This window comes from Salvia splendens, chromosome 3, assembly GCF_004379255.2.
Source record: "Salvia splendens isolate huo1 chromosome 3, SspV2, whole genome shotgun sequence".
NCBI classification, from domain to species: domain Eukaryota; kingdom Viridiplantae; phylum Streptophyta; class Magnoliopsida; order Lamiales; family Lamiaceae; genus Salvia; species Salvia splendens.
Window position 1 is genome coordinate 36,892,995 of NC_056034.1, and position 13,663 is coordinate 36,906,657.

General features: G+C 35.2%; 2 protein-coding genes across 4 annotated transcripts; both read left to right on the forward strand.

Annotated features, from left to right (window-relative positions):
• Window positions 1-2,183: 2,183 nt before the first annotated feature.
• On the forward strand, window positions 2,184-4,447 carry LOC121793506 (homocysteine S-methyltransferase 3-like). Its single transcript, XM_042191523.1, has 7 exons — window positions 2,184-2,271; window positions 2,305-2,591; window positions 3,027-3,083; window positions 3,311-3,537; window positions 3,602-3,935; window positions 4,009-4,080; window positions 4,151-4,447. Exons 2-7 carry the CDS (start codon window positions 2,412-2,414, stop codon window positions 4,289-4,291), a joined length of 1,011 nt encoding a protein of 336 aa, XP_042047457.1. The 5' UTR covers window positions 2,184-2,271; window positions 2,305-2,411; the 3' UTR covers window positions 4,292-4,447.
• A 1,863-nt stretch (window positions 4,448-6,310) lies between these two features.
• LOC121795863 (pentatricopeptide repeat-containing protein At3g22690-like) lies at window positions 6,311-10,999 on the forward strand. Of its 3 annotated transcripts, XM_042194510.1 has the most exons (5): window positions 6,311-6,511; window positions 6,606-6,707; window positions 6,934-6,994; window positions 7,076-7,150; window positions 8,308-10,999. In XM_042194510.1, the coding sequence occupies exon 5, from the start codon at window positions 8,381-8,383 to the stop codon at window positions 10,907-10,909; it is 2,529 nt and encodes an 842-aa protein (XP_042050444.1). In that variant the 5' UTR covers window positions 6,311-6,511; window positions 6,606-6,707; window positions 6,934-6,994; window positions 7,076-7,150; window positions 8,308-8,380; the 3' UTR covers window positions 10,910-10,999. The 3 variants fall into 3 exon arrangements, with proteins under 3 accessions (XP_042050444.1, XP_042050445.1, XP_042050443.1); XM_042194511.1 differs by lacking the exon at window positions 6,606-6,707 and having other exon boundaries at window positions 6,890-6,994; XM_042194509.1 differs by lacking the exon at window positions 6,606-6,707.
• The last annotated feature ends 2,664 nt before the right edge of the window (window positions 11,000-13,663 follow it).

The window sequence follows — 13,663 nt, forward strand, 5'->3', positions numbered from 1 at the left end:
TCAGTACACAACAAAAAGAATTGACGTGTCCTATTAGAAGTGAAATTACTGTGGGCAAATGAGAGAAAAATAAATATAATAATATCTTAGAATTGAAACTGCTATAATTTTTATAGATCACTCATATACAAAATTAGTTTTAGAATGAAATCCTACCGTATTCAATCATGGTATTAAAGCAGATTACTGTGGGTAAAATTTAATTGATCCAGTAATATACTATATATGGATTGTAACTAATGTGACTCAATAGTATATACTCCTATGAGCTTAAAATTTGTTCTAGTTAGATAGGAGTATAAAAGATTGGTTAATCCGTCCAATTAAAAAAAATGTCCGAACCCCTCAAATAATTACTACTCCATTATTTTCATCAATATAGGATAGTGTTAAAGTGTGAATCTTTGAATCTCAATCAAAACATAACTTCCATTGATTTCGAATCGATACGTAAATTGTAAATAGTTATGGCTGTTGCAATAATATACAAATAAGATTATAAAAAGATGATGTACGACTAGAAAAATCAAAAGTAACCAATTTATATTGGTGAGATTATTATTAAATTAATTTATGATAATGGGTAAAATGTTCCATTAAAAGATATCAATATCATGCACCTGGCCGGCTATCCAACTGACCAAACAAGATTGGAATTCCACGTCAAGAATTAAGATTTTTTAAGAATGGTTGCGTATATCTAAAGTGAACAATAATAAGATCCTTCGCTTCGATATGTCCATATTGGTGACGGCATTATTAGTACTAAAATTCAAATGAAAAACAAATTAAAAAATGTTCATTTTTAAAAAATACTACTACTACCACTAACTTAGTACAAATTAGGGGTGGTTCGGTACGGTATACCGTACTGTGAGTGTCATACCGTATACCGTACAAAAGTTTCGGTATGACAAAACACCATATCGATACAGTATCGAATTTTTCGGTATACCGGAGTTCGATATACCGGAAATTCGGTAAGGTAGTTTTGATACCGTTACCATAGCGTGTTTTCGGTATACCGTACTTTTGCGGTATATCGAAATGCGGAACGACATACCGTTATACCTGTTATATCGGAAAAAAAATCTATTATACCCAAAATATGCAAAAAAACAATTCTAATGTTCAACTACTTCAAAAAGTTCAAAACAATTATACTTCACCACAATAAAATCTTGTTCATACAATCATTCTTTTTACATTTTAGTATAAATATAACATAAATATATATGGGGAACGTTAAGTCCTACTATCTCCTTAGTGTTAAGCATCAAACAGATCACAACCCTTGGATCATTGGATTGGATGGTTGTGATAAGCTACATATTAGACTAAAATGCTACATTATTATTCAAGTTACATTATTACACTAAAATGCTACATTATTTTACTAAAATAGTACATTATTAGTTAAGTTACATTATTAGACTAATAATCTACTTTATTAGATGACACATGACATTAATCTAACCGTTAGATCATAAGATCCAATAGATAACAAGTGTTTTACATGTTGAAATTGAATACATCACCCATATATATATGTTTATATATGTAATAATCAATTGATATACCGTTATACCACGGTATAGGACGACGATTTGGTATACCGGTATACCGAATCTTCGGTATACCACGGTATAGGAAATCTAATATCGTTACCGTACCGAATCTTTCGGTATGGTCATACCGTACCGAAAACTACGGTATACCGAAAAATTGGTATTTTCGGTACGCTAAGTTCGGTATTCCGGTATTTCGGTATAGTTCCTCACCCCGAGTACAAATGGCTCGACACAACACATGTTCATTGGCATGGCAAATCTGCTTGCTTAGTGGCAAGGTGCATGCTCCAATTGCCTCAAGTTCACTATGACTTACAAATAAAAAGTTAGTTATATAAAAATGTAAATACTGTAAAAAATTAAATTATTTACTTATATTACATTCTAGACCCTGCTTCTATGTATCTTTTTTTTTTTTTTTTTTTTTTTTTTTAAAATTAACTTCATATATTTATATCATATATATGAAGGAGGAAATTGCAAATCAACTCCTATAACAAGGAGGAAAGACAAATTACGCCACCCAGGGTTCGAACTCGAGACCTCCGGGATGGACGCGATATCCAGCACCCTTTACCGCTAGGCCAAGGGGCTTGGATCCCTGCTTCTATGTATCTTTACAAGACCAAATTACAAGTTTTGTTTCGAGCAAATTAATTTGGACAGTTATCATGACTTGCAGTTACGTGACATCAATTGGAATAATATTATAAGTATTCTCTATATATAGTATATGCGATTTCATTTTCTACCAACTTATAATTCTCCCAATTGAAACAGAAAGCAACTGCTCTTCTCCTCTCTTCACCACCGCCGATCTGATAGTAGAATTGTGCAAACATGGTTCTAAAAAGAGTTGATCACCCTTCCTCTCTGATGACGAACTTCCTCCGGCGCTGCGGTAGCTCTGCCGTCCTCGACGGCGGCCTTGCGACGGAGCTGGAACGCCACGGCGCTGACCTCAACGATCCTCTATGGAGTGCCAAGTGCCTCTTAAGCTCCCCTCATCTTATTAGAAGGGTACACTTTTTGAGTTTTTTTTTCACTTTAAGATCAATTATTCGCTTATTTAATTAAGTACCGAGGTAAATTTTTTTAGGATTTCTTCGAAATTAAACAAATTATACTTTGAATTTTTTTTAAAATTTAATACGGAAGATGCTATTTTTATGTCTAGATGGATAAATTTGAGGTTAGCCACCTCGTGAGAGAGTCATGCTGTTTGCCACGTGTATTTTCCTTCAATTATTAACATTATCAAGACTGATGGCAACTTTGTGAATTGTAATCTTGTTTTTTTTAAAACCATAAATAATTTTTAAAATGTAAACTAAGCCTTCCAAACAATTAGGAGTATCATAATTGATAAATCCCCTGTTTCATCTATTGTTATTTGTAGTATAAGAAACTTGAACTGAATTTTGATTCCGGCATATGTTGGGTTTGTTTGGACAGGTGCACCTGGATTACCTTGAAGCAGGAGCAAATATAATTATATCTTCATCTTATCAGGTAAGCAATAGTAGTATAATATATCTGTCATTAAAAAGTGACATGTGTCGTAAAATATTCGAAAATTTGATAACACTATAATAACACAACACATCGAGTTCATTATCTACATAATTAGAATGAAAAGGGAATTTTGATTAGTTATGGTATAAGAATGAGTTTTGATTTGATCCCTTCCCTTCTATTATCTGTACCCTATGTTGTAAGAATAGAATATGGTAGTGCAGGCTACTCTTCAAGGTTTTGAAGCAAAGGGAATTTCAAGAAAAGAAGGGGAAGCGTTGTTAGAAAAAAGCGTAAAGATCGCTTGTGAGGCTCGGGATATATACAAGGAGAGAGCGAGCAAGGGGGTGTGGGATGTTTCTGCAACGCGTGATCATGAACAAGCCCCCATTTGGGTGGCTGCATCTGTCGGAAGCTATGGCGCCTATCTCTCCGATGGCTCCGAGTATAGGTATATGATGGACTAATGATGCATGATTTTTACATTCCATTCTGATCTAAGGTAGCACCTGCAGTGGGATGTATGGAGATGGTGTGAGTTTGGATAGTCTGAAAGATTTCCATCGGCGAAGGGTTGAGGTGTTGGCTGCGTCCGGGGCTGACCTCATTGCATTCGAGACCATTCCAAATAAGCTCGAGGCCAAGGCATACACTGAGCTTCTTGAAGAAGAGGGCGTTGAGATTCCAGCGTGGTTTTCTTTCTCTTGCAAAGACGGAGCAAACGTGGCGAGCGGTGATCCAATCGAAGAATGCGCTGCCATTGCTGATTCTTGTGAGCAAGTCATTGGAGTTGGAATCAATTGCACTGCACCAAGATTTGTTCATCAACTCATCCAATCTATACAAAAGGTATATACTCATATAACTTCCATCCCAACGCATACATAACTCCCAAATTAAATTCTCATGATTTAAATTGCAGGCAACAAATAAAGCTATTCTCATATATCCCAACTCTGGCGAGACTTATGATGCAAATACAAAGGAATGGGTGGTAAGCAGCTAATTAGAGTTGATGATTAATTAGCTTATTTAGACTCTAATTATGTCTTAATTTGTATTAGAAATCAAGTGGAGTTTCGGATGTGGATTTCGTGTCATATGTGAAGAAATGGAGGGAGGCAGGGGCTTCCCTAGTGGGAGGGTGCTGCAGAACTACGCCCAATACAATTAGAGCTATTTCCAAGGCTCTCTCAAACAATTAAGAGACTCTACTCTAATGCTTCCTTGTTTTTGGCTTATCTACGTAACTTGTATGTATGTATGCACAAATCAACCATTGGTGTGTAATAACAGGGCAGCACTATCTACTCATGTACTAGTGCTTGCTTTCTAAATTCAAGAATTTTCTCTTTCTCTGAGTGTTGTTCCAATTTTTATAGATTTCTCCAAATGGCAGGGTGATCAGTTGGTTGAGAGCTGCGGTGAGGTGATAAAGAATGTGTGCTAATATATATACACACTTGAAATTTGAACAACATTAAATTTGTTTCCATTCGGTTCATAAATTAAAAACACGATACCATATATTCTATTTTGGCAATGAATAATAAATTATTGTATAGTTCGTCAGAAAGATGACAAGTTGATGCTACACACTGTCTTTCAATTTTCTAATTTATGGAGTAATTGTCAATTGCCTATGACCTTATAAATTTTTTTTTATACGTATGTGCGTGTCACATATCGTTTAAATCACATTTTCATAGTTTAATACTATCTGCTAGGAATTAATTATAATAGTACACTAGTATTAATTAATCTCTGTGGCATCTAGTACTTCGGCTTAAACTCATCAAACTTTTTGGTTTGTAGTGTTGGAACCTTTTAAGTTGTTAATGGGCATAGTCCAGTCCGGCTAATTCAATATATAATGTGATCTCGAAGTTATACAATAGTTCTATCAAGCTTAATCAATTCTAATGTGTTTTCAATATCAATATATTCCTAATTATGTACAAGGATAAACTGTGTATTTCCCCTATTAATTGTCTACTTTTGTCATTTGCATCCATCCCCTATTAATTGTCAATTTTTACTTTTTACCATAAATGAGAAGTAGACATCACGTTCCACTAAATTATCTCACTCACAATTTATTATAAAACTAATACTCCATATAAAAGTGAGACACATATTCCACTAACTTTGTCAACTCATTTTCCTTTACATTTTTAAAACTTGTGTTAAAACCAAAGTGGACAATTATTGAAAGACGGAGGGAGTAGTTTTAAAAATTATTACTACTCCATATATTTACTCAAACCTCAGTGCGATCGTAGTATTTTTCTATTTTTAGTCTTCAATCAAAATTAATATTTATCTTAAATTTCTCAAATTAATGAAGAGTGTAATTTGAATCACTACTATTAACACCCGTGCTGCACGGGACATATGATTTTCACTTAACGAATACAAATTCAAAATAATTCAATAGAAACAAAAACTAATACTCCCTCCGTCCATTATTATGTACATTTAAAAAAAATGTACTAGTTCCTTCTCACTCTAAGTGAAACATATTCTATTCGGCACAAGATTTTATACGCTTTTATTTTGTGAGTTTGTACAATATATGAGTTCGCATTTTATCACTACCCAAATTATATATATATATATATATATATATATATATATATATATATATATATATAAAATGTTTCAAGAATTTAAGCATATACATGATTACTACTCATTTAAGCGCATAAGAAAATAAAGTAGAAAAAATATATATTTGATCACAATAACATGTACTTCCTTCGTCTCATCATAAGTGCTTTTTTTACTTTATTCTCTTTCACTTGTCTACTTAATTTTTTTTTTCCTCCTAATTTACTTTCTCGAAAAAAAAATTGAAGAATAACATATCTCTTGATCTTCTATTCTCCACCGTTGGCACTTTCTGTTAATTATAAGAAAATTCATTTTTTCAATGTATAGATAAAATAGAATAAACTTTTAAAAATGGAAATATTATATCCCATCTGTCCTAATTAAATGTAGTCGTATCTCTCGACCATTCGAACAAAATTGAGTTATTTCATTTCTAAATTAAATTAAAAATTTAATTGAGGTACCTTAATTGATATCCCCGTAAAATCTAATTGAGGTATTTCATTTCTGAATTAAATTAAAAATTAATCCTTTCCACAATAGTACCTACCCCATATTATAATCTAATTAATTCTAAACAATTTATCATTAAAAAAAAAGTTTCACCCAACCCAAGCACCCCCATTCATTTCATCCGCACCGCCCCCCTTCTCTCTCATCTTAGCAATTTTCTCTAGTTCATTCTCTCCGCCGCCTCTCCTTCTTCCTCCCACACTCAACCCTCTGCCCTCGCCCATCCATTGCCCCGGAGTAGATAGCCGTCTCGCTTCTGCCTTGCCGTCGCGGAGTAGGGCTCGGCCTTGACTGTCATGGTAAGTTTGGTTGTGTTTGTGATTCCATTGGTTATCTTCTTTATTCAGCTACAATTCTCCATTTTACAGAAATTTTGTTGCTGTGTTTTCACAGATTTAGTACTCTACACAAAATATTTTGCTATTGACATATAATTCTTGTGGATCTGAAAATTATGCTGTTATTATATTTGGGAACATATTATATCTTTTGTAGGTATGTCGACTGGACCTCTTTCCTTGATTTTTCAGATTTCAAAGTTTTTTATATTCTCAACTTTAAACTTTTGAGCATTTCAACAATGTTGTAGTACTATGGATATATTGTTGGGTTGCTATTCAAATTCGATTTTCCATCCATAATCTACTTCTAAAGTAATGAAACAAATCAACATTTAGACTAACTCCATCCTATTCACTTGGATGCTTGATGAAAACTGAAGGAAGGGAAGACATATTTTGTAGAAACAAGAGTAAAGCAATGACTTCAGAAATGATAAAATGGTAAGAAAAATAGTACAGTCAATCCTCTGTGTTAAACAAACAGCAAATCAACATTTAGAGTAAGCTCTTTCTTTTCTGCAGGTGATGAAATGCTTACAAAAAGAATATAGAACACAGGTTGGACTTAAAGATTGCATCACAAAGAGATTAACAAAGGTTAGTTTATACTAAACATCTAGATAAGTATGAACAAAGAATGAAAGAAAAAAATATAAATTGCTTGCTGTTTAAAACATACTCCCTCCGTCCCAGATAATTTGTTCCATTTTTTCATTTCGGTCCGTCCCACCTAGTTTGTCCCATTTCACTTTTTACTATTTTTGATAAAAAATAGTAAAACCGTCAAATATTTGACGGAACCGTCCAAAATGGACCAAATGTGATCCGATTTCAAATGTGAGGGACCGAATAATTCAAAAGATAATGTTTTGGACCAAAATAAAAAAAACGCAATATGTTAAGGAGCATTTTGGGACTTTAGTCTTTAAAATGCTAATCTAAAGTGTCATTTGGGTGAAATGACTATTTTGTCCTTTTGGGTGGGAAATGTAGTGCTGACTGTGTAATTAAATTTTTTATTTCTCTTTCTATTATATTCCCTCCGTCTCCAATGAATATGCACTTTGGGTTCAGCGCGAGTTTTAATGTAAAATTGGTAAAGTAAGAGAGAGGTAGAGAGAAAAAGTAATGAAAGTATTGTTAGTGGAGAATGAGTCTCACCTCATTAGAGAGAAAATACTTTCCAAAATTAGAAAGTTCATATTCTTGTGGGACAGACTAAAAAGAAAAGAGTGCATATTTTTGTGGGACGGAGGTACTATTATTTTGTAAGCATCTTTACTTAACTTTTCACATAGTATGTAACGAGATGTGTTGTCTTTTGTAGTCTGCAGCCTATATTTTTTTAGGTTTGCATAGTCTTTAGTAAAAAAAAACTACTTCTATTACAATATGTATTTATATAATCAAGAATTTTTTTTCAGCAACAAAGGGCATTGGAAATGGATCAGCAACAGCTTTGAAACACTATAAATACATATTGTAATAGAACATACTTGTGAAAAGTTAAGTAAAGATATTGACAAAATAATATAATAGAAAGAGAAATAAAAAAATTAATTACACAGTCAGCACTACATTTCCTGTCCAAAAGGGCAAAATAGTCATTTCACCCTACTGATTTAGATTAGTAAAGATGAAGATAAAGATTTTTTCTCTATATCCCAATTTTGAATTAAAACTAGTAGTATTTTATGGACGAAATAGTACTATTTACTTCAACAATTTGAGTTAATAAGCGATTCAATTTCCAGATTTAATTTTAAAGTCAGAACGGAATTGTTCGCGCGCTACCATTATCACCAACAGTGTGCTGTGGCAGCACCGATGGCTTTCGCCGCCTCAATCGTCTCTCTTCCCCCATCCGCCACCCCTTGTGTGCCAAAGATTCAAATTCAAACCGAGCCCATTTCGTCTAAACATAATCCCCAAAACCGGGACCTCAAATCTTGCAAAAATCTTCAAGAAATAAAGCAAATCCATGCGCAATACATAAAACACGGCCTTGTGGGTGACCCTTCTTTGCTAACAAAACTCATTGCCAAATACTCAGAATTGGGCTCTCCTGACAGCTTGGAGTTTGCAGAAAAAACATTTAAGATGTTCAAGAACAGCCGAAGGGATCGGACTAGTAACATAATTTACCTCTACAATTCATTGGTGAGAGGAAATTCATTAGTTGGAGCTTATCACGAGGCTATTGCGCAATATGTGGATATGTTGATTGATGATTTGGAGCCCGATAACTATACCTTTCCGTTTGTTCTCAGTGCTTGTGCCAAAAACTCGAGCCTTTTTGAAGCAAGGCAGATTCATGGCTCCGTTGTTAAAAGGGGTTATCACAATGATGTATTCGTCTCGAATTCCTTTGTATACTGTTACGGCGAATGCGGCGACACTGATAGTGCGAGGAAGGTGTTCGACAAAATGTCTGAAAGAAATGTTGTGTCTTGGACTAGTTTGATTTGTAGTTATGCGAGGGGAGATCGGCATCGCGAGGTGATCTCTCTCTTTTTTGAAATGGTGGGAGAGGGAATTGAGCCCAACAAGCTCACCGTGGTGAGCGTTGTCTCGGCCTGCGCAAAGTTAGGGGATTTGGATTTGGGAAAGAGAGTCTTGAATCATGTTGAATGCTCTGCGCTTGAATTTAATGGTGTTATGGTGAATGCTGTTGTTGATATGTATATCAAATGTGGATGCAGAGAGAAGGCGAGGCAGATCTTTGATGAATGTACTGATAAGGATTTGGTTCTTTACAACACATTGCTGTCGAATTATGTTAAGTTGGGGATGGCGACAGATGCACTCGATGTGTTTCGTGGAATGCTTGATTTTGGGGTGAAGCCGGATAAGATCACCATGGTGTCTGTGATGGCGTCTTCGGCTGAACTCTCCGAGCTGTCCCTGGGGAAGCAATGCCACGCGTATGTCCTGAGGAACGCACTATGGAGTTGGGACAGTGTTGAGAATTCACTCATTGATATGTACAGCAAGTGTGGCGAGCAAGGGCTCGCTCGTAGAGTGTTTGATCAAATGTCCAACAACAGGACCGTTGTGTCGTGGAACTCTCTCATTGCAGGTTTTGCTCGGAATGGTGATGTTGATTCAGCCATCGGAACGTTTGATGAGATGCCTGAGAGGAATGTCGTGTCATGGAACACTATGATCGGAGCTTTGGTTGATGAGAGCTTGTTTCTTGACGCTATTGAGCTCTTATGCTCGATGCAGAGCCAAGGGATAGCTCCGGATGAGGTGACAATGGTGAGCGTGGTAACAGCCTGTGGCTATCTTGGAGCACTGGATTCTGCAAAATGGGCGTATCGCTACATCAAGAAACGCGGTTTTCACTCTAATATGCGTCTCTGCACCGCTCTTGTCAACATGTTTGCTAGGTGCGGGGACACTCAGAGCGCGATGGAGGCGTTTTGCTCGATGAAGGAGAGAGACGTCTCTGCTTGGACTGCAGCAATTGGAGCGATGGCCATGGAGGGGAACGGGAAACGAGCCCTTGAGCTCTTCCACGAGATGGTCGGGCGAGGGATTGCACCTGATGAAGTAACTTTCAGTGAAGTTCTTACGGCATGTAGCCATGCCGGTTTGGTTGAGGAAGGAATGCTTATGTTCAATAGCATGAAGGAATATGCAATCACTCCGCACGTCATCCACTACGGATGCGTCGTTGATCTACTAGGCCGCGCTGGTTTGCTAGACAAGGCTTTCGAGTTCATAGGCGCGATGCCCTTAGAGGCGAACAGTGCAATATGGGGGGCGTTCTTGGGTGCATGCAGGAAGCACGGAAACGAGAAGATGGCTGGGCGTGCTGCTAGAATGCTGAGCGAATGTAGTGGTGATCAGACGGGAATCCACGTCCTCTTGTCGAACATCTATGCATCCGCCCGGAGATGGGGCGATGTTGCTCGAGTCAGGATGAGTATGAAGGAGCGAGGCATGAGGAAAACAACGGGTTCGAGTGCGATTGAGGTTGGAGGAGTCGTTCGCGAGTTCACTTCTGGTGACGAGAGCATGAGCGCAACCTCGATGCTCCAAGAGATTGAGGCCAGGCTCAGAGATGCGGGGCATGCTTCTCATCTTATGGAAGTCTTACTCGACGTGGATGAGCAAGAGAAGGAGTACTTGCTCAGTCGACACAGCGAAAAGCTCGCCATCGCCCACGGCCTCGTGTCCTCTGCTTGTGGAACGCCGGTGAGAGTTGTCAAGAATCTGAGAATCTGCTCGGACTGCCATTCCTTCGCAAAAATGGTTTCCAAAGTGTATGATCGAGAGATAGTTATTAGAGATAACAAGAGATTCCACTTTTTCAACCAAGGTTTGTGCTCTTGCCATGATTACTGGTAAAACAAAATGCAAATTTTTGATCAAACACCTTTGACTATCTCAGTTTATTTTGATTTGAAATCGATTTCGTATTAGAGCTAAATACTTAAATGTTGCGACCAATTTACATTATCTTTACGGAGTTGATCTATAGATATAATTGGAATTCCAAATTTCAGTATCGGTTAAAAAAGATAAATGCGGGATGATGAAAATTTGAAAGTTAACCAGTGTGTAAGTAAAGTTTGAAAAATGAAGCATATTCTTCTCAGGAAAAAACAATAAAATGATAACATTAGTATTAAATTTTCCATTCTAGAGAGAAATCATAAATGCATATTAAATCTCAGATTATTTTAAACCATTTCAATTAAAATCTAGCCAATTAGATTCAAGTTTATAAATTTGCAGTAAATCGGATGAAACACGTGTTAAAAAAATAAAATAAAAGAGTCTACTTTGTTACAAACTGTGAAGTTGTTCTGATTTGCTACAGAATTTGGATGGGATCGAATTTATTCAATGAATGAGAATATTAATATAGCTGTATCATAATCATAAATGAATCGACTGATGGTGACTAATAAGAAAAACTGAAACCAAAAGAATACATAAATAAAGATGAAAAAGAAGTATGATCAGGTTTAAGAATTTATGTTTGAGAAAATAAAGAGCATAAGTTGAATAAATGGATATCAATATCGATATGAATGTGATACACAAATTGATGGAGTAGAATGAGTGGCGCTGAATATGAGAACCACAAAATGCCCAAACACATTTTTCTCAGCATTTATTTCAAATTTTAATGCACCTAATTATACAACTTTCTTATACTCAATTGCAGCAAGATCTGGTCATCCGTTGGCAACTGCGCTACGCCATGCGGGCAACTTTCTTATACTCAAATGCGCGCACACACACACCACAAAATCTTCTATCAGGAGTAAAAGAGTTTGCCGAGTTCCGTTTATTTTTCATTTCAAGTTTTGGTCAACAGTAATTTATTTTACTAAATAAATGCTAGCATAAATATTAATCAAGAAAGGAGATCAAATGATTTGCCAATTAAACTATGTGAAACTTTATTGCAAAAGCAAATGATCGATTTGAACTTTTTTCAAAGAAAACATTAATGTGAGCAAACGATATGGAGCAATTAAAAAATGTGTACATTTAGGATTAGTTGAAATCAAAAATGACAAAATTTTAAACTATGCAAGTAAAGGAATGCAATTATCGCAGAAGATAAAATTTCCAACCTCATAAATATGAGCTTGAAATCAAACCAGTGTAGACTATTTACTTTAAATTACCTACCGATCATAATGTGAAATTCACATCCTATATAAAAATATTAATTTACAAAGACCTAAATAATTTCAGTTTTCTACTATTAATTTACAAAGACCTAAATAATTTCAGTTTTCATTTGCAGTGTCATGAAGAGTTGGGAGAATTCATTCAGGCGTTCTACATGATGGGGTCTAACAAAAATAAAATAATAATCGCATGTAATTGCAGTATATTATATGCAGTGGCGGATCCAGAACTCGAATACGGAGGGGGCGGAATTAAATATTAAAAAATTAATATAATTTTTAAGAATAAAATTAAATAATATATTTAATTAAAAATTAAAAAATAATACTATATTTAATAGAAAATATTTAAACTCCATAAATATTTCAAATGTTTATTTTGATATGCTAATAAGATGCAATAAAAATTACATAAAATAAGTATTTTTAATACTAAATAGTAAAATATAGTATAAAAAAAATTTAACTAAAAATTAATAGTATAACAAAATAATATGTGTAAACTAATAAAAATATAGATTTATAAAGTATTTCAATGGTTTAATTTGGTAATAAGAAGTCATATGAATTGATAAAATAACGAGAGAAAGGTCAAAAGAATTAAAAATGGTCTTATTGAGGCTTGATCCATGGACCTCTTGGTAAAAAGTCCAAGAATATAACCACTAGGCTAGTAAATATAATACAACCTTCATTGAAAACTCATATATTTTTTTATGCACGGAGGGGGCGATTTTTGCTATTTCCGGATCGATTACAAGGGATATTTAGGCTCTCCGAACGGCCGGGAAGGGGCGGTCGCCCCCTCCTGCCCCCCCCCCCCCCGGATCCGCCGGTGATTATATGCATATATCAGAAAATGACCGAATAAAAAGGGAAAGAAAAAGATTTGATGAGTTTGAAGAAGAGACCAATCTTCTAAAGAAAAGGATATAATCCACAAAATAAAAAGTGAAAAGGAGAAGAGATAACTATTCATTCAATACATCCAAGCCCCTTGGCCTAGCGGTAAAGGGTGCTGGATACCGCGTCCATCCTAGAGGTCTCGAGTTCTCGAACCCTGGGTGGCGTAATTTGTCTTTCCTCTTTGTTATAGTAGTTGATTTGTAATTTCCTCCTTCTTATATATGATATAAATATATGAAGTTAATTTTTATGGAAAAAAAAAAACTATTCATTCAATATGGATGTAAAGCTATTCCTTGACTGCCTTCTCAATCTTAATTTGATTTTATACTTCTGGGCCGTGATCTATCAATGACAATATTATACTCCTATATGACTAGATTTTCATAAAAATTAGATTTTTTAATTGACTAACAAATCGTTTAATAATTTATCTTGGAGGGAGAATTGAAAATTTACTATAATTATTAGTAGCAGTAGTAGTATTTAAATTTTAGTGAAACATATTTTTTTTTTACTTTTCTCTTTTAGCTGGAGCATTAGCAGG